At 40.4% G+C, this 19,838-nt stretch overlaps 1 protein-coding gene across 3 annotated transcripts in view; it reads left to right on the top strand.

The window, feature by feature from the left end:
• LOC133230462 (zinc finger protein 549-like) overlaps nucleotides 1–19,838 on the top strand; it is a 32,714-nt gene that overhangs the window by 2,491 nt on the left and 10,385 nt on the right. For all 3 annotated transcript variants that reach the window (XM_061387948.1, XM_061387950.1, XM_061387951.1), the window contains 2 exons: nucleotides 1,138–1,264; nucleotides 2,564–2,634. In XM_061387948.1, coding sequence (XP_061243932.1) covers nucleotides 1,138–1,264; nucleotides 2,564–2,634 — 198 coding nt within the window. The remainder of the gene's footprint in view (nucleotides 1–1,137; nucleotides 1,265–2,563; nucleotides 2,635–19,838) is intronic.

Here is a 19,838-nt window from a genome sequence, read left to right as displayed (position 1 = left end):
GGTGGTAATGCTATTAGCAGGCCAGGAAAGGGAAGGTGGTGCCCTAGGACTGGGTCTCTTGTTTGCGTACCTGGTTAGGGTAACGTGCAATCACAAGCACTGTTGAGGGAGAGAACTGGCCATGAAAGGGGGCTTGGGAAGAGGATGGTCTGGCAGGTGGCCAAGGCTTCCAAGGGAAGAGTAGACATTGAAACGATGTAGAAGCCTAGATATAACTGAGGAAACATGACGCTAAGGCTGAGGCTGATTCATATGCTCAGGTCTATGGACTTACTAGGATTTTGGGTGACCCTGGAGTGTTTCAGTCAGGCTGGTGGATTCAGTTAGGGGAAAATGTGGTTGTTTCATTGAGTCACTAAGCTGTAGGAGGAGAGCCATGAGGTTGGGCTTTGAATGAGTGTTAGGTTGAGAGAAGGGGATTGTGACTAACAAGGGGACAGTAAGTGCCACACGGAAGTGGAAGAGGACCAGTGGGATCTGAATGCATGTGGCTCTGAATGGCTGAGGGTGACACAAGCAATAAGCCAGGAAGTGAGGATGGGATAGCAGGATTCAAGGCTGCCCCTGGCAGTGGGAGCCAATGAGGGTCTGGAGTAGTGCTGAATCCTGTTTGCATTTGCATAATCTTGACACCATGAGGTAAGTAACACATGGGGAAACCAGGGAAAGGTTTACAGGATGGGACAGAGAGGTGCTGGTGGTGGCAGTAGGGTCTGGAGATAGAAGAGAGGTACAGTCTAAAGTATGATATGCACATGAAGAAGTATGAAGTGATGTCACCAGTGTCTGGGTAATAGGGACTGAAGGATGAAAGGTGGGCCCAAGTTTGGTTGTGCTTGGGAGGCACCATCTTGGAGACTTCCCAGGAATTGCCTGGCAGGACAGGTGGAGCCCTGCATGGGAGGCCTGGATCTTAACGGCATCCTTGTGCCCACCTGCCTAATGTTGCTGAGGGCTAGACACAGTAACTAATGGGACCACTAGGAGGGAACAGACACAAATGGCACCAGGGTCTGATAACTTATCTGAGTTGTGGAGCTGGGGAGAAGTATGAGCATGAATACATATGGGGGGATCTGGATTGGGGATCCTTGACCGAGAAGCTGTTCATGATTTCCTCTCTCCTCATCATGGCAGGGCAGCATAACCTTTGAGGATGTGGCAGTGTACTTTTCCTCGGAGGAATGGGCTCTCCTTGATGAGGCCCAGAAACTCCTATACTGCGATGTGATGCTGGAGAACTTTGCACTTATGGCCTCTCTAGGTAAGACCCTCATACCTGCCCCAGTATATTTTCCTTTTCCCCATGGACAGATCAAATCTTTCTCACATCAGGACTACAGGCACTGCTTCCTTCCCCAGTTCCCTGGCTAGGTGCTCTGGTTGCTAGGACTCAGCTGTCTGCAGTGTCCTGTCTTTTTCTCACTCAGTCCCAGTACCTGCTGCCCCAAAGCCTTTCAGGGATGGAGTCAGAAGTCTCTCGGTTAGCCTTTGGATCCCACCTTGCTTTACCTTTCTCTGGCCAGGTGTCACCTCTGCCCTAGGTTCTACTCCCTTCCTCTAGCTTATGTATCCTCGTTTCTGCCTATGCTAGGAATTGTAGTCACGGATATGGTCACCACTTACGTGGCCCATAGGCTATTCTTGCAAGATCCTCCTCCGAGGTTGATTTTGATAATGTTGAGTTTTCTTTCCTATGTCTGTCACTCTGAGTTGCTCTAGGCCAGTGCTGGCCACTCACCTGTCCAGTCTTTTCCTTAGAGCTTGTATCATCCAGGCACTATATTTACATGGGGGGTCAGGGGAGACCTATCGATGCTTCTCAGGGTGGGCATGACTCCAGCACCACAAAATAGGCTCAGAGGGTCCCTGGCAGTATTGAGTAGCAAGTGAGGGGGCATGATCTCAGGACTGTGTGTTCAGTTCATACCATGATTCTGTTCTGTTTCCTCTACATTTTGGTGCCAGTACCAGTGGCCACACTTTATTTCTACCTTTCCTCCTCCATTCTTGACACTTTGCTAACTTGTCATTCCTACACTGACTGTCTGTCAGGGTGAATCCTAATTCTCACAATGGATTCCACCCATTCTTCTCCACTGCTTTTCTCACAGTGTTCTCCATCACTGCCCCACACATATTGTGTTGTGAGATGTGCACATATCTCTAAATAGTCTTTGGACAAGAACTACTCTGATGCCTTTGGATTTTCTTGGGCCCAGACACATCCTTCTGCATAGCTCTCCTGTGTCATCAGCAGGGAAGTGCTAGAAACCATTCCAAGTAAGCTGTAGACCTGCATCTCCTCTTTATGCTGTACCCTACCCTTTCTCTTGCACTTGGTTCTTCACCGTGTCCTTTATGTCCCCCATGCTGTGACCTTCAGAGGACCACTGCTGCACAGCAGCTGCTTCCTCAACCTGAACCCAACTCCCTCCTCCTGACAACAATCCTGTGGACGCATGTGCACTCAGTCATTAGTGTGTCGGATGCACTTTTGTAATGGAGGTTGCTCCTTCCCACCAGAGTCAGCTGTCCTTCAGCTGTATTTCTTTGTTTCCAGGTTATTGGCATGGCGGGGAAGACGAGGAGGCACCTTCTGGGCAGAGTGGTTCTGTAGAAGGAATGTCACAGGTGAGGACTCCCAAAGCAGGTCCCTTTCCCTATGAAGCCCACTCCTGTGAGATATGTGTCTCTGTCTTAAAAGACATTTTGCACTTGGCTGAGAAAAGGAGCACACATCCCAAGCAAAAGCCGTTTACTTATGGGGCATGTGGGAAACCATTCTTTTAGTATAAACCTTCACCAGAAGCAGCACAGTAGAGAAAAATTTTCAGAAGGGATGTGGCAGGGCCTTGTTTGTGAAGAGCTACAAACTCCATATACCAAAGAATTCCTTTACCTGAAACAAAGTTGGGAAGTGCTTCCTGGTCAGTTCAAGCTTCCTGTAGCACCAGTCTGCTTACGACAGAAGAAGCCATGCAGCAGCACCGAGTGTGGGGTGACCATTCATAGTAGGAAAATTCATTAGAAGTGTGACGGATGTAGGGAAGCCTTCAACCACAAATACCAGAGACTCCACAAAAAGGAAAAAGTACTTAAACTTTCCACAAATGTGGTAAAATCTTCAGCTGCAAATACAGACCTGTTCTCACCAATGAATTTACACTGAAGAAAGACCTTATTAATGCAGTGAATATGGGAAATTCTTTATCTAGCTTTCTTGAACATCAGAGATTTCATCCTGGAGAAAGACCTTCTGAATGCAATGGGTATGGGAGAGCCTCTAGGAAAGCTTCAACCTCATTAAATATTGGATAGTTCCCATTAGAGGAAGATCTTATCAGTGTAGAGAATGTGGGGAATTCTTTAGCTGAAGCACCCACCTTATTTAGCACTGGAGACTGTACACTAGGAAAAAGCCTCATGAAGTAGAGAAACTTTCAGTTCAAGGTCTGCTCTGATTTATCACTGAAAGCTTTCCTGAAGAGAAAACTTTAGGCCAAAAGTCTATCCTTATTTAGCAAGAGAAAATCCAAGGGGGAGAAAATAGCAAGGGGGAAAGGTGTTACAAGTGCCATGAATGTGGGAAAGTCTTCAGTCAAAGGTCTTCTCTGATTCAGCACCAAATATTCAGTCATATAGGCCTTATGAGTACAGTGAATTAAGAAAGTCTTCATCCAAAGATCTAACCTCATTCAACACCAGCAAAGTCCACACTACAGAGAGACCTTATGAGTGTAGTGAACATAGGAAAGCCTTCAGGTGATAGTTTAACCTCATTGAAAAGCAGGAAATTCACACAAAGAGTCACCATAGACATAGAGGGATGGTGCAGTCTATTTGCTCAATATAACAACACTGGAGGAGAGCCTTTGTGATGAAGACATCTGCCTAATGTTGAACCTTTTATATACGAACGTCCACAATGAGGAGATTCTCCATAAGTTACAAATTTGTGGCAAGCTTTCTTGTGCTTTCTGACCTATCCAAGGCTCTTACCAGATATGTTTTTGCATGTTTCTGTTGTAGAAGCCATCTTACCTTTACACCTGGCAGGTCCCCACAGTGGCCAGTTTCAAGATGCCAAAATGATGTCACTGAACGTGGAATAAGAAGAGATGCACAGTAGCTCATCATTGTATTTTTTTTCCACCATACTGGTAGAATTTTCATAAGTAAATCCAAGAGCATACATAATAGTAAAATGACTAGGAAAGACAAGTTTTGAGTATTTAGTACCTTTGGTTTTTTAACAGCTTTATTGAGGTATGATTCACTTAAAATAAACTGCACAAAGACTGTACAATTTGATGTTTTTGATATATGCTTACACTCCTGAAACCAAAATATTTCCTCCTACTCTTTTTAATCTATCTTATTAACATAAAATTATTATTGCAAGGACATAATCTTCCTTTTGTAATAGATATTTTTCATATATATATATATATATATATATATATACACACACACACACACACACATACACACATGTACATATAACTGGAGAGAACTGTTATGAAGCTCCATGAACTATTCCTCAGTCTTCCATTATTTATCATTTCATGGCCATTCTTTTTTTTAATTAATTAATTTTAATTGGAGGCTAGTTACTTTACAATATTGTGGTGGTTTTGGCCATATATTGACATGAACCAGCCATAGATGTACCTGTGTTCCCCCCCGACCTGAACCCCCCTCCCACCTCCCAGTGCACTGGCTTTGAGTGCCCTGTTTCATGCATCAAACTTGGACTGGTCATCTGTTTCGCATATGGTAATATACATGTTTCAATGCTGTTCTCCCAAATCATCCCACCCTCACTGTCTCCCGCAGAGTCCAAAAGTCTGTTCTTGACATCTGTGTCTCTTTTGCTGTCTTGCATATAGGGTTGTCATTACCATCTTTCTAAATTACATATATATGCATTAATATACTGTATTGGTGTTTCTCATTCTGACTTACTTCACTGTGTATAATAGGCTCTAGTTTCATACACCTCATTAGAACTGACTCAAATGTGTTCTTTTTTATAGCTGAGTAATATTCCATTGTATATTTGTATCACAACTTTCTTATCCATTCATCTGCCAATGGACATCTAGGTTACTTCCATGTCCTAGCTATTGTAAACAGTGCTGCGATGAACATTGGTGTACACGTGTCTCTTTCAATTCTGGTTTCCTCAGTGTGTATGCCCACCAGTGGGATTGCTGGGTCATATGGCAGTTCTATTTTCAGTTTTTAAAGGAATCTGCACACTGTTCTCCATAGTGGCTGTACCAGTTTGCATTCCCACCAACAGTGTAAGAGGGTTCCCTTTTCTCCACACCCTCTCCAGCATTTATTGTTTGTAGACTTTTGGATGGCAGTCATTCTGACCAGCATGAGATGGTACCTCACTGTGGTTTTGATTTGCATTTCTCTGATAATGAGTGATGTTGAGCATCTTTTCATGTATTTGCTTGTTCATGGCCATGCTTGAGTCATCTATACCCATGCTTATTACTGAGTTATTTATAAGCACACACATCATGTCATTTAATCGTAATCTCTTCAGGATGCATCTCTAGGGACTTCCCTGGTGGTCCAGTGATTAAGAGTCCACATTCCAGTGCAGGGGATGCAGGTTTGATCCCTGGTTGGGGAGCTAATACTCCACACGCTGCAGGGAATCTAAGCCAGCACACCACAACTAGAGAGTTCATGCACCACAACTAGAGAAGCTAGTGTGCCACAACTACTGAACCCTTGCACTCTAGACCTGTGCTCCACAATAAGAGAAGCCTATGTACCACAACAAGAGAAAGCCCATGCACCACAACAGAGCCTATGCACCACAACAAGATGCATTTCTAAAATGTAAGGGCTATATCACACAAAATAAAAATACTTTAAAATCTTATATGTTATCAGTACTCAGTTTTCTCAGTTGTTTCCAAAATATGTTTGTTTTTAAGGTGATGAAGTGTAATCAGTATCTAAAACATACCCATATTACTTTTAATAGGTATGTTTCATAAGTCTGGCACATTTAGTACCTGAAATATTTGTGTTTCTAGACTGTGCTTCAGTGTGCTAGCAAAATATACTGTCATACCACATTTCCAGGTGTGATACTGCAGCAGAGCCAAAAGTCATACACATATATTTGGGGTCATGCGTGATGGGTTTGTGATATGCCTGAGTACAACCTTGGAATCCTTGGGACACTGTATGACAGGTGCTGGATGTTAACACTCTTCAAAACAGACAGGACCCAGACACAATTACCATACTGGTAGAGGAAAGATGTGTGACAGACATCAGACACATTCAACTGACATGTAAAATGTACCAGTGACCTATGAGACAGGATGGAAGTACTGACACATGACAGCAAGTATGATGACACAGATACTCCATGGAGACAGGCATATGATAGGAATGCCACATGCTGTGATCACACTGTTCCCATAGATTGATAAGACAGGAACCCCCTAGCTTGGAGAGAACAAAACTTCCTCCATCCCTGAAGATTTGATGATGCACTGATGGGGGTTATAACAGGGAACCAGGACTTCCCTGGTGGTACAGTGGATAAGAATCCAGCTGCCAAGACAGGGACATGGGTTCAATCCCTGGTCCAGGAAAATTCCACATGCCTCAGGGAAACTAAGCCCATGCACCACAACTACTGAGCCCAGGTGCTGCAACTACTGAAGCCCTTACACCTAGAGGCTGTCCACCACAACAAGAGAAGTCATTGCAACGAGGAGCCTGTGCACCACCACAAAGAGTAGCCCCTACTCACTGCAACTAGTGAAAGCTTTCAAGCAGCAACAAAGACCTAGTCCAGCAAAAAATTTTAAAAAAGAAAGAAGGAACCATGGTGCACATCATGGCACAACCCAGAGACTCACCCATATTTGAAGACTGAATGTGAGCATAATAGGACACATGGTGGGAAGAGAATAGCTTGAACCAGGTAGCAGAAGCCTTTACTTTGAAATGCCATCTGAGAAGGCCTGGAAGTAGCAATCTGATCAGGGCAATAGGGCAGGGATGTCACAGGTTTTCCTGGAGAGGTCAGTCTACATTCAGCCAGTTTGGGAATCATCGGTCAAAGGTGGTTCTAGGATAGAGGCAAGGAAGTTTTTACAGATTAAAAGTCATCGTTGGGCATTTTGCATCCTACCCAGAAGGATAAGTATGAGCACTAAGGGGTAAAGTCACGTACAACAAGGTAGGTGAAGGAACCAACACATGTCAGGGCCACATCAAAAATTCTCAGTCCTTCAAAGTCTCTCCCAGCATCCACAGTGTTAACAGTGATAATGAGAAGTGACTGCTGGGTATTGAGACCTGTGGGGTAAGGTTCCCTGAACTAGCATTTGGGGGATGACCAATAGGACTTTAGAAATGAATCATTGCATGTGACAGTAAGAGCAAAGAATGCATTTGGGTGACGTCAGTGGCCCTGTTAGGAATGTCCTGGAGGTGGTGACACCATTCACGGAAATAGTTTTCAAGTGAGGGTAGAAAGTTTTCAGAAAGACTCATAGAAGAGGGGCTAGAGAGCCCTAGCTGGAGATGTTGCAATATGACTAGTTAATGGTCTGAGGCTCAGCAGATAATCTGAATAGGAAAGGAATCTGGGAGTCCCAGCCTCGATGGGAAGCAAACAGGTCCTGGGGAAGAGAAGCAAATGTGTTCATAGCTCAGGGACCCTCCTGGGACTCTGGGTTTCCCACTCCCTCTAAATTATGCTCTTCCCTCCATTCCAACCCACTTGGACCCAAGCCTGGTGAGCAGTGGGCATGCAATTGGCTGCATGGCCAGCTGACACCTGAGTGTCACTCTTGTATCCTAGGTAAGGAGCAGCCTCATCTAATCCCTGAGATTAGGTCCATTTCTGCACCACAGCTGCAATCACATTCTCTGTCCTCCATGCCCCTGGCCCGTGTGTTCCCCATATTTCTCCCAGTCCCCTGTCCTCTGTGCTGCCTCAGCCCCCTCATTTTGCTGGACCCCCTCATCCCCAGGGTACCAGAGAGAGAAATGGGCCTCCTCAGAATCCTCCGACTACACAGTCTGCTGGGGATGAGCTGCAGAGAAGAGCATAAGCAGTAGTCTGGAAAACACAGTGTAGATTCTGGCTGTGCCCCTTTCCTGGCCTGTGATCTTGAAAAGTTCCCCTCTTTGTACTTGGCCTCCACTTCCTCAGGTCTAAATGGGAATAGTAACTCTTCCCCTGGGGTGAGGAGACCAGAGAGGTCATGAATGCGACGTGTGTTGTGTGTTCTCCCATGGCAGGTGTCAGCCCACCTCAGATGCCTTTTCTGTGAGGGATGTGATGACAGCTCTACTCCTTTGCTCATGTCCTTAGAAATATGCTTAGGGGTGGCTGAAATAAATATGAGAACAACAGATAATTGAAATGCTTCACATGCTTATTCTGAGGAGTCATGGAATTTACACACGCAGACCATGGACCAGAGAGACCTGGCTTCAGTATTGCCTCTGCTAAGCAGAGTAAGGACACAGGATAACTTGCTAAGGTTGTAATATGGAAAAGATGCTGGATGTTTATCCCAGAACTGTGGAGGATTGATAAAAGTAGCACAGACAACATATAAAAACAGATGGGTAATATAATCAGAGAGATGGAAATGCTGAAAATCAAAAGGAAATGCCCCAAATAAAAAACATCGTAACAGATAACAATACCTTTCATGGGCTCATCAGTAGGCTGGGCATAGCTGAAGAAAGAATCAATGAGCTTGAAGATATGTTAATAGAAATTTCCCAAATGGAACTGCAAAAAGAGTAAAGAATGAAAATGCAGAATGAAACATCCAAGAGCTATGAAACAATTATCAAAGATGTAAATGACACCTAGTGGAAATACCAGAAGGGGAAGAGAGAGGAGCAGAAGAAATACTTCAAATAAAGGGCTGAGAATTTTCCAAAATTAATGATGTACACTAAACCACAGATCCAGGAAGCTCAGAAACCCTGTAGCAAGATAAATACTAAACAATCTACACCTAGGCATGTCACATTCGAACTGTAGAAAATCCATTTTAAAAAGAATAGGATTTTTCATAAAAAATTTTAGCAATTTATCTTTATTCATAAACTAAAAAACAAACTATAAACATAAGGAAAAATCTCAGAAATGACAGTGCTGAAAAATAAAGCAGGAAAGGAGGGTTTGAAGTGTTTGAGCTGAGGGTAGTTTTCAATATAAACAGAGGAATGAATTTTAAGTTTCTTGGAGAAGGTGTCATTTGAGCAAACATTTTAAGAGGAGAGAGTGGTTTATTTTCCTCCCCTATTATTACATTGGTTTGGATCTCTCAATACCAGGAGACAGACTACTTATTTTTATTAATGCTTTTGCTTTTAATTCTTTTATCTAGCATTGTTATACCAGCTAATTTGTGAGTGTGTTTGTGTGCAAGGAGTGATTACAACTTACCTAAATATCTCCTGCCATTATTTTAATTTCACCCTGTCTTGTTTGTTTCTCATGTCTTCATTTTTGGTTGATTTAAAAATATCAAATGGCTTTCTTTTTCTTCAAACCTGTTAGGCACCATCGCTTCATGACTGAGTTAATGTGTTTGACTTAACGATGATTGCTTTTTAATGGAATTTATTTCTATCACATGGTATATGTGAGTGTCTATGTCTTTGTGTAGGTGGGTATGTGTGCTTTTTGTACCGTTTTTTCTTTGTTTTTAGAAAACTAGACACAATGTTTTAAGTTGATTATGCTTATATGTATTATACGAATAGCCAATATTTCTAATATCTAAAATAGTTCTGTTTCTCTATTACAGTTTCAAAAGGATGTTAGCATATTTCAATAACAAGTGAACACTGCCCTTTTATCCTTGTAACTATTATCTGGAATTTTAATACTTTCTTTTGAAACTTAAAAAATTCCTTATTATTAATTATTCTACTCAACAGTGCATTACACTTACCACATTGGTTTCTGTATTGTTTCTTTACATTGAGTTCACTCTCTGTTTTTGGTGTTTTTGTTAGTAGTTTTTAAATTCAGGTAGTTTTGGGGCTAAGCTTTGAGGTTGAGTATTTACTTGCCTCTACTCTTAAATCAATTGACATCACTTTGAAAAAGAATATTTTTTCCAGTTAATTTCCTTGAGCATTTTGAATTCTTTTTTCATTGTGTGGTGATTTCACTTATTGAAGAAGATGTCAGCTCCTAAGCATTTAAAAAATAAATCAGGTATTGTCTTCTTCATCGAATTTCTTTTAATATTTACTTCTTATATATTCTGCAGCTTCAACATTATAGTCTCAATACATTTTTTGTGTTTCTGTGCTTATCTACATATGTATGTATGTATCTCCTTATTTCTACTCAACCATCCATCCAACTATCCATCCCTCAACCTTTCTATCTTTCCTGGTCAACACTGGGCATTCACTTTCAAATAGAAGATTTGTGTCTTCCTTCAATTCTAAATAATTCATGGGAATCATTTTTCAAACATCAACTAACAACTTCCATTCTCTTTTTCTAGCACTCCCAACAGTCACATGTCACATATTTTCAATCTGATTTTTTGTGTCTCTGTAATGTTCCTTTCTTATTTTAACTGCATCTGTCCTACATTTGGGGAATCATCCTCTACTATCTTCCAATTTACTCATCTACTTATTTCCAACTTAGGCATTTTTCTACCTATTCAGTTTATTGCATCTCAGTAACTTCATGAGAAATAGATGGGGAAACAGTGGAAACAGTGTCAGACTTTATTTTTTGGGGCTCCCAAATCACTGCAGATGGTGACCGCAGCCATGAAATTAAAAGAAGCTTACTCCTTTGAAGAAAAGTTATGACCAACCTAGATAGCATATTCAAAAGCAGAGACATTACTTTGCCAACAAAGGTCCGTCTAGTCAAGGCTATGGTTTTTCCAATGGTCATGTATGGGTGTGAGATTTGGACTGTGAAGAACGCTGAGCACCAAAGAATTGATGCTTTGAACTGTGGTGTTGGAGAAGACTCTTGAGAGTCCCTTGGACTGCAAGGAGATCCAACCAGTCCATTCTGAAGGAGATCAGCCCTGGGATTTCTTTGGAAGGAATAATGCTAAAGCTGAAACTCCAGTATTTTGGCCACCTCATACGAAGAGTTGAATCATTGGAAAAGACTCTGATGCTGGGAGGGATTGGGGGCAGGGGGAGAAGGGGACGACAGAGGATGAGATGGCTGGATGGCATCACTGACTCGATGGACGTGAGTCTGAGTGAACTCCGGGAGTTGGTGATGGACGGGGAGGCCTGGCGTGCTGCGATTCATGGGGTCGCAAAGAGTCGGACATGACTGAGCGACTGAATTGAACTGATTGACTGAGTAATGATATTTTCTTTCCCAGAGATTTCTTTGCCTCTTTTCAAATGCACCTATTATTATTTCACTTCTATTTATTGTAATTCATTATGTCTTGTTCCTGCAGTTGTTTATAAATTCTAGTTCTTTGTGAAATTTTTCAGTCAAAAAATTATTAAAATTCTGTTAGAACTGAAAAAAAAAAAAAAGAATAGGATAAGAATTACACTGGAAACTGTGCATATAAGAAATGACTGGAGTGAAATGTCTAAGAAAGAAAAAACACATTAATAACTTTGTTCAAAATAATTTTTAAAATGTATTGGGTATTTATAACACATAGGTAAGTGGGAAAATGTTAGCAGTGTCATAAGGGATTAGATAGAGGATTTGAGAATACTCTGTTACAAGGTACCTGCACTACCCATGAACTAATATAGTGTAATTTAAGAATGGATTTAGATTAGAAGGAAATATATATTGTAAACTCTGAGGAAATCACTAAAATTTTTTTAAAGAAATATCATCAACATGTTAAGAGAGGAGAGAAAATAGAATGATATAAAATGATCAGTTAAAATCAAAGAATAAAGAGGAAATAAAAAAGAAAGTACAACAAACAAAACAGTTATAAACATGTTTTTAATCAAGCTATATCAATAATTAAATGTGAATGTCCTAAATACACGAACTATAGACTCAGAAACTGAAGATTGGATAAAAAAAAACAAGATCCAGTTGTATACTATCTATAAAAAACACACTGTAAATATAAAGACTCTGATAGATAAAAAGTTAAGGGATAAAGATATACCATGCTATCACTAATCAAAAGAAAGCAGGAGTTGCTGTATTAAATCAGACTTCAGAACAAGGCAATTTTCTTTAGAGGGGTATTACATAATGATAATGGAGGCAAATCTCTAAGAAGATATAAATAATCCTTACTCTGGATTTTACTAGCAACAGAGGTTCAAACTATGTGAGGTAAGGAACATTTAAACTCAACTATAAGAAAACAACACAGTTGAAAAATGGGCCAAAGATCTGAACAAAGAAGGTATAGATAGAGCAAACAAGCATATAAAAAGATGCGCATCATATGTCAGTAGGGAATTGCAAACTAAATATTAATAAGGTACCCATACACATCTTTTAGACTGAATACATGGTTTAAACCTGATAATACCAAAGTTTGGCAAGTACATAGAGCAACAGGGACTCTCATTCATTGCTACTGGGAAAGCAAAATGGTATAGCCAATTTTATGGGTTCCCCAACTCATATGTTGAAGCCCCAACTCCCAATGTGACTGTATTTGGAGATAGGGCCTTTAAGGAGCTAAATAATTAAAGTTAAGTGAGGACAGAAGAGTAGAGCACTATTCCCATAGGACTGGTGTCCACATTAGATGAGGAAGAGACATCACATCTCTTTCTCTCTCCCTCCTTCTGTGCTCACACAGAGGAAGGCCATGTGAGCACAGGGTAAGAAGGCGGTCATCTGAAGCCAGGAAGAGAGTGCTTACAGAAACTGAATTTTCTGACATCCTGATCTTGAATTTCTAGCCCCCAGGGCTGTGAGAAAATAAATTTTTGTTCTTTAAGCCACTCAGTCTGCGGTATTTTGATATGGTAGCCCAAGCAGACTGATGCAGCCACTTTTCAAGACAGTTTGCAGTTTCTTAAAATGTTGCAATAGTCTTGCCATACAACCCAGCAGTCACGCTATGTATTTACTGTACTGAGTTGAAAACTTAAGTCCACACAAAAACTTGCATGTGAATGTTTATTGTGGCTTTAGTCATAATTTCCCCAAGCCAAAAGTAAATAAGATGCCATTCTGTATGTGACTGAACTAAAATAACAACAATAATAATGCACACATGCAAAATGAACAAACAAAACTGCAGTACATACATACAATGGAATTTGGTGTTTTTTTTTTTTTTTAAAGGAGTTATCAAGGCACAGCAGACATGGAGGTATTTGTCTGTTTTTTTTCACTAATACCATTCATGTTGTTGCAAATGACAGGATCAGATTCTTTTTATGGCTGAGTAGTATTCCATTATATTCTTTATCCATTCACCCATTGATGAACACTTAGGTTGTTTTCATGGCTTGGCTATTGTCCATAATGCTGCCATGAACATATGGGTGCATTTATCTTTTCAAATTAGTGTTTTTGTTTTTTTCACATAAATACCCAAAAGTGGAACAGCTGGGTTATATGGTACCTTTGTTTTTAAGGGGAATCCACATACTGTTGAGAGGATTAACAGTCAGGTAGGAAGGCCAAAGGTCCCCAAGCGGCATGAGGAAATAAACTGCAAGTGGCTGATTTTTTTTTTTTTTCTTCTCTCTACAAAATTAAAGGAGGCTTCTTTTAATTCTGTTTAATTCTGTTGTCATGACGACACGTGATTCTGCCGGAGCTTAACCTTGAGGGGCTACTGGCTCAACAAACCAATGTGTTTTTCTTACAGAAATGTTTTTCTTAAGCTATGTTAATGAAATTATGTATTTGCTTTGGAATCTGCCTTTCTTCAGATCGGTTCTGCCTAAGACTAACCTTTTTCGTAAACCTTGAGCTGAAAATGGCTCAGCAAAATGTTTTCTTAAGTTATGTTAATGAAACTATGTATTTGCTTGGAAATCTGTCTTTCTTCGAGATTCACGCAAGACTCACGTCAGTTGTTTTATGGCTGGAGATGACTCCGCTTGTGCCATTCTATCTCAAAATGCATGTTGTGGGAGAGGGGCGTGGTGCAACTCTCTCAGTCTTGAAGCATTTCTTTTATGTGATTAGCAACTTGCTAACAGGTATATAATGTCTTGCTAAAAACTAGCAAAGGGATATCTTTTCTGCCCCCTTCTGATGTCTGTGTCAGAAGCTTTCTCTATCTCTTTTATATTTTAATAAAACTTTGCTACACAAAAGCTCCGAGTGATCAAACCTTGTCTCTGGCCTGGGGTCAAAATCCTCTCCTCTGGAGGTCACAAATCCCAGCATAGCTCACAGCTCATGGCCACAACCTTTTCTGTTGTCCGTAGTGGCTACATAGTGGCTCACTAACAGTGTACAAGGATTTCTCTTTCTCCACATCCTCTTTAACATTTGTTATTTCTTGTCTTTTCAATAATAGCCATTCTAACAGTGTAAGTGGAGAAGGCAATGGCACCCTACTCCAGTACTCTTGCCTGGAAAATCCCATGGACGGAGGAGCCTGGTAGGCTACAGTCCATGGGGTCGCTAAGAGTTGGACACGACTGAGTGACTTCACTTTCACTTTTCACTTTCATGCATTGGAGAAGGAAATGGCAACCCACTTCAGTGTTCTTGCCTAGAGAATCCCAGGGATGGGGGAGCCTGGTGAGCTGCCGTCTATGGGGTTGCACAGAGTCGGACACGACTGAAGCGACTTAGCAGCAGCAGCAGCGACAGTGTAAGATGATGTCTCGTGCTTTTGATTTACGTTTTCCTTATAATTAGTGATGTACATCTTTTCATGTGCCTGTCGGCCATCTGTTTGTCCTTTTTAGAAGAATATTCATATCCTCTGCCCATGTTTTAATTGGGTTGTTTGTTTTCCTGTTGTTGACGTGTATGAATTCTTTACATATTTTGGATGTTAACCCTTTATCAGATCACTGTATGATTTCACTTGTATGTGGACTCTAAAAACAAGCAAATGAACAAAATAAAAGTCAAGTGCAGAAATAAGATTAGTAGCACAGGGGAATGGGGATGTGAAATGGGCAAAATGATTAAAGAGAGTCAGCTGTATGGTCATTAATGGCAACTGGACTTGTGGTGGTGATCACTTTGCAGTTTGTACAGATATTGGATTATAATGCTGTACACCTGAAGCTTATTATTACTATTTTTTAAAGAACCACCTGGAGAGCTTGCTAACACAGAGATTGCTGAGCTCCATCACCAAAGTTTCGGCTTCAATAGGCCTGGGGTGGGAACCAAGAAATTACATTTCAAACAAGTTCCTGTGTTATGCTGATGCTTTTGGCTCAGGACCACACTTTGAGCATGGCTTCTGTAAGCCAAGCTATTTGCATATTTTCTGCACAGATTGTAGTGTTGAGTGAATATGATGCACTAATAATGCAACACCAGGACAAAACAAAACAAAATTCAGCTTGTTTTGCTACACTTTTACTCTAAATAACATCTACTGTCTCTTATGATGACAAGATTTGTGTTCTTTCCCTGAGAGAGATTTAAGAGGCATAACGATTAAATGTAATTTTTGGACTTGTTTGGATGATGAACTGAACAAATTGACCATACACCCATCCTTGATATAATCAGGCAATTTTAAGTATGGACTGAGTATTTATTAGGAATCTTTTTTATTTTTTAGGTATAATAATGGTATTGTGGTTGTATTTTTAAATGTTCTTACTTATAGAGATGCATACAATTTTCCTTAAACTGCTCCAACCAGGGTGAAAATGGAGATGACAGATGAAACAAGGGTAGCCAAAATTAGGATAAATGTTGAAACTGAGTGATGCGTACATGGGGACTCATTAAATTCTGTTCTTTTTGTAAAATTGTGACCCCATGGACTGCAGCCCACCAGGTTCCTCCATCCATGGATTTTCCAGGAAGGAATACTGGATTGGTTTGCCATTTCTTTCTCCAGATAATCTTCTGGACCCAGGGATTGAACCTGGGTCTCCAGGGAAGCCCATGTAATATTTTCCTATATGCAGGTTGCTAAGTGGAAGAAGCTGTTCTGAAAAGACAACTTTATGATTCTAATTCTGTGACATTTGGTAAAAGACAGAACTATAGATACAGTAAGGTCAGTGATTGCAGGGAGTTGAGGGGAAGGTGGGAGGGATGAATATATAAAGCACAGGGGATTTTTATAGCTATGAATCTATTCTCTGTTATACTGTCATATATTTGTCAAAACCTGTAGAATTGTACAGCACAAAGAGTAAACCTTAATGTGTGCAAACTAAAATAACAATTTAGCAGATTGAGGGATCTCAGAAAATAATACAGAGTGCAATCAGAGAATCTATGTTATGAATTATGACACAACCTCATGGGAGGAAATGGGGGAAAGGTGCTGACCTAAGTAAGTGTGGACATGAGTGAGATTATAAGAGTAAAGACAAAATGAACTGCAAATACGCACTTCAGATGATAGAGTTGTTCCCACAGGAGTACAGGTTAACATTTCCAATACTGCTATATATATATGTACTGGAATTGAGCTATTAAGTAAATGGGTGCTGAATGGTAGGAGCCAGGAGTGTCACTGTTTCAGCAGGAATTTACAGATGGACAAAGGAAGGAGATTAGGATGATCCATGATCTGTGTGGTAGTGGTTTACAGTGGAGACATCAGTAAGAACTCGTGTTTAATTTAATATAGATATAGATGGTGTGTACAGATACAGATTAGTATGTACACATATTTCGTTGTTTTGTTAGCTGAGAGCGCCTAAGCAATGACATCCCAGTAACAATTAGAACACCTAGTAGCCAGATCTTGATTCTAATACAATTCTCTAATAAAATGAATCAAGGCTTCTTGGGAGAAATGGCTGAATCTAGGACTGGGGCAAGATGCATGGAGCTCCTAGTAGTGCCAGAAAGTAAGGAAGTACTCCAAAAACCTCCATAATTATGGGAACATATCAAAGAGACACAGGAAACCAACTGAAAGAGCTCCCATTAGCTAGAGAGGGAACAATCTGAGCAATTATATATATATATATAATTTTATCAAATTTTCCTCTATTTCTTTGCATTTTTCACTTAAGAAGGCTTTCTTATCTCTCCTTGCTGTTCTCAGGAACTCTGCATTCAGTTGGGTATATCTTTCTTTTTCTCCTTTGCCTTTCTTAATGACCTGGATAACCACAATGGTGTGGTCACTCATCTAGAACCAGACATCCTGGAGTGTGAAGTCAAGTGGGCCTTAGGAAGCATCACTAATAACAAAGCTAGTGGAGGTGATGGAATTCCAGCTGAGCTATTTCAAATCATAAAAGATAATGCTGTTAAAGTGCTGCACTCAATATGTCAGCAAACTTGGAAAACTCAGCAGTGGCCCCAGGACTGGAAGAGGTCAGTTTTCATTCCAATCCCAAAGAAGGGAAATACCAAAGAATGTTCAGACTACTGTACAGTTGTGCTTATCTCACATGCTGGCAAGATAATGCTCAAAATCCTTCAAGCTAAGCTTCAGAAGTACATGAACCAAGAACTTCCAGATGTACAATCTGGATTTAGCAAAGGCAGACGAACCAGAGATCGAATTGCCAACATCTGTTGGATCTTAGAAAAAGCAAGAGAATTCCAGAAAAGCATTTAATTCTGCTTTATTCAGTTTGTTGTGACAGTGTAGATCACAATAAACTATAGAAAATTCTTAAAGAGATGGGACTACCAGACCACCTGACCTGCCTCCTGAGAAACCTGTATGCAGGTCAAGAAGCAAAAGTTAGAACCGGACATGAAACAATGGACTGGTTCAGTCCGGTTTTAAATTGGGAAGGGAGTATGTCAAGGCTGCATATTGTCACTATGCTTATTAACTTATATGCAGAATACATCATGTGGAATGCTGGGCTGGATGAATCACAGGCTAAAATCAAGACTGTCAGGAGAAATATCAACAACCTCAGATATGCATATGATACCACTCTAATGGTAGAAAGCAAAGAGGAACTAAAGAGCCTCTTGATGAGGGTGAAAGAGGAGAGTGAAAAATCTGGCTTAAAACTCAACATTCAAAAGCCTAAAATTATGGCATCTGGTCCCACCACTTCATGGCAAATAGATGGGGGAAAAGTGGAAACAGTGACAGACTTTATTTTCTTGGGCTCCAAAATTACTGTGGACAGTGACTGCAGCCATTAAATTAAAGACACTTGCTCCTTGGAAGAAAAGCTATGACAAACCTAGACAGTGTATATAAAAAGCAGAGGCATCACCTTGCTGACAAAGGCCCATATAGTCAAAGCTATTGTTTTTCCAGTAGTCATACATGGATTTGAGAATTGGACTGTAAAGAAGGCTGAGTGCCAAAGAATTGATGCTTTCAAACTGCGGTGTTGGAGAAAACTGTTAAAAGAGTCCCTTGGACTGCAAGGAGATCAAACTAGTCAATTCTAAAGGAAATCAACCCTGAATATTCATTGGAAGGACTGATGCTGAAGCTCCAGTACTTTGGCCACCTGATCTGAAGAGCCTATTCATTGGAAAAGACCCCAGTGTTGGGAAAGATTGAGAGCAGGAGGAGCAGGGGGTGACAGAGTATGAGATGGTTGGATGGCATCACTGCCTTAATGGACATAAGTTTGAGCAAACTCCAGGAGATAGTGAAGGACAGAGAAGCCTGTCATGCTGCAATCCATGGGCTTCCTAAGAGTTGGACATGATTTAGCAACTAAACAACAATGAACAACAATATACATACAATTATACCTCAAAGTACAAAGGTATATTAATATATTTATATAAATAGATTATTGAATAAGTTAATAAATGGGGAATAAAAGACAAATCCTCAGTGCTGAAGAATTTCAAAAATCTTGGTAGATATTCCACACTAAAGGAGAGGAAATATCACTTCCCTAGAGAGTACAGTATGGACAGTAGGGAAAACAGTAACTACAGTGGAGAACCCTGACAAACACTGCTTCAGCCAAGTAATCAGTCAAGTTCAACAGGCAGTCATAAATCATGTTGATAGTTTGCATCCTTCTGTGATCTTCGCCCTCCATCCATAAGGCCATGAGAATAATCCCACAATCATGAGAAAAACAATTAAGTTCCAGTAGAGAGGCATCGTACAACATACCTGACCAATACTCCTCAAAACTCTCAAGATCATCTAAAACAAGCATAGTTTCTGAGAAATTGTCACAACCAAGAGGAGCCTGAGATACTAATGCAGTGTGGTGTCTTGGATGGGGTTCTAGAACAGAAAAATGACATTAGATAAATACTAAGATAGAATGAACTATGGACTTTAGTTAGTAATAATATATCAACATTGGTTCATTAATTGTAACAAATGTTCCAACTAATTTAAGATGTCAATAATAGGGGAAACTGGGGAGGGAGGTGGTAAATATGGGAATTTTCTATTATCTGCTGACTTTTTCTGTAAGTCTGATATGGTTCTAAGAAGTATAATTATTACTAATTACAAAAAAAAGAAGAAAGAAACTTCCATACTCTTCAACACACACACAAACACACATATTGAGTCCTTACATAAGCCATTCACTCCAGTGTTTACATTTGCAATATTTTTTCTTTAATTCTCACAACAGCCTTGTGAAGTGGGAACTATTACTATATTTATGGGTAAGTTGAGGCTCAAAGAAATGAAGTTCTTTCCCCAAGATCATGTATCGGCAAACTTTTGTTTCTAGAGGCTGGACTTAAAACCTAGGAATCTGGGTCCAGACCTGGGACCTTAGATACTTTA

This window comes from Bos javanicus, chromosome 18 (genome assembly GCF_032452875.1).
Source record: "Bos javanicus breed banteng chromosome 18, ARS-OSU_banteng_1.0, whole genome shotgun sequence".
NCBI lineage: Eukaryota > Metazoa > Chordata > Mammalia > Artiodactyla > Bovidae > Bos > Bos javanicus.
The sequence above is the reverse complement of the archived record's forward strand: the minus strand, read 5'-3'. Positions and strand labels throughout refer to the sequence as shown.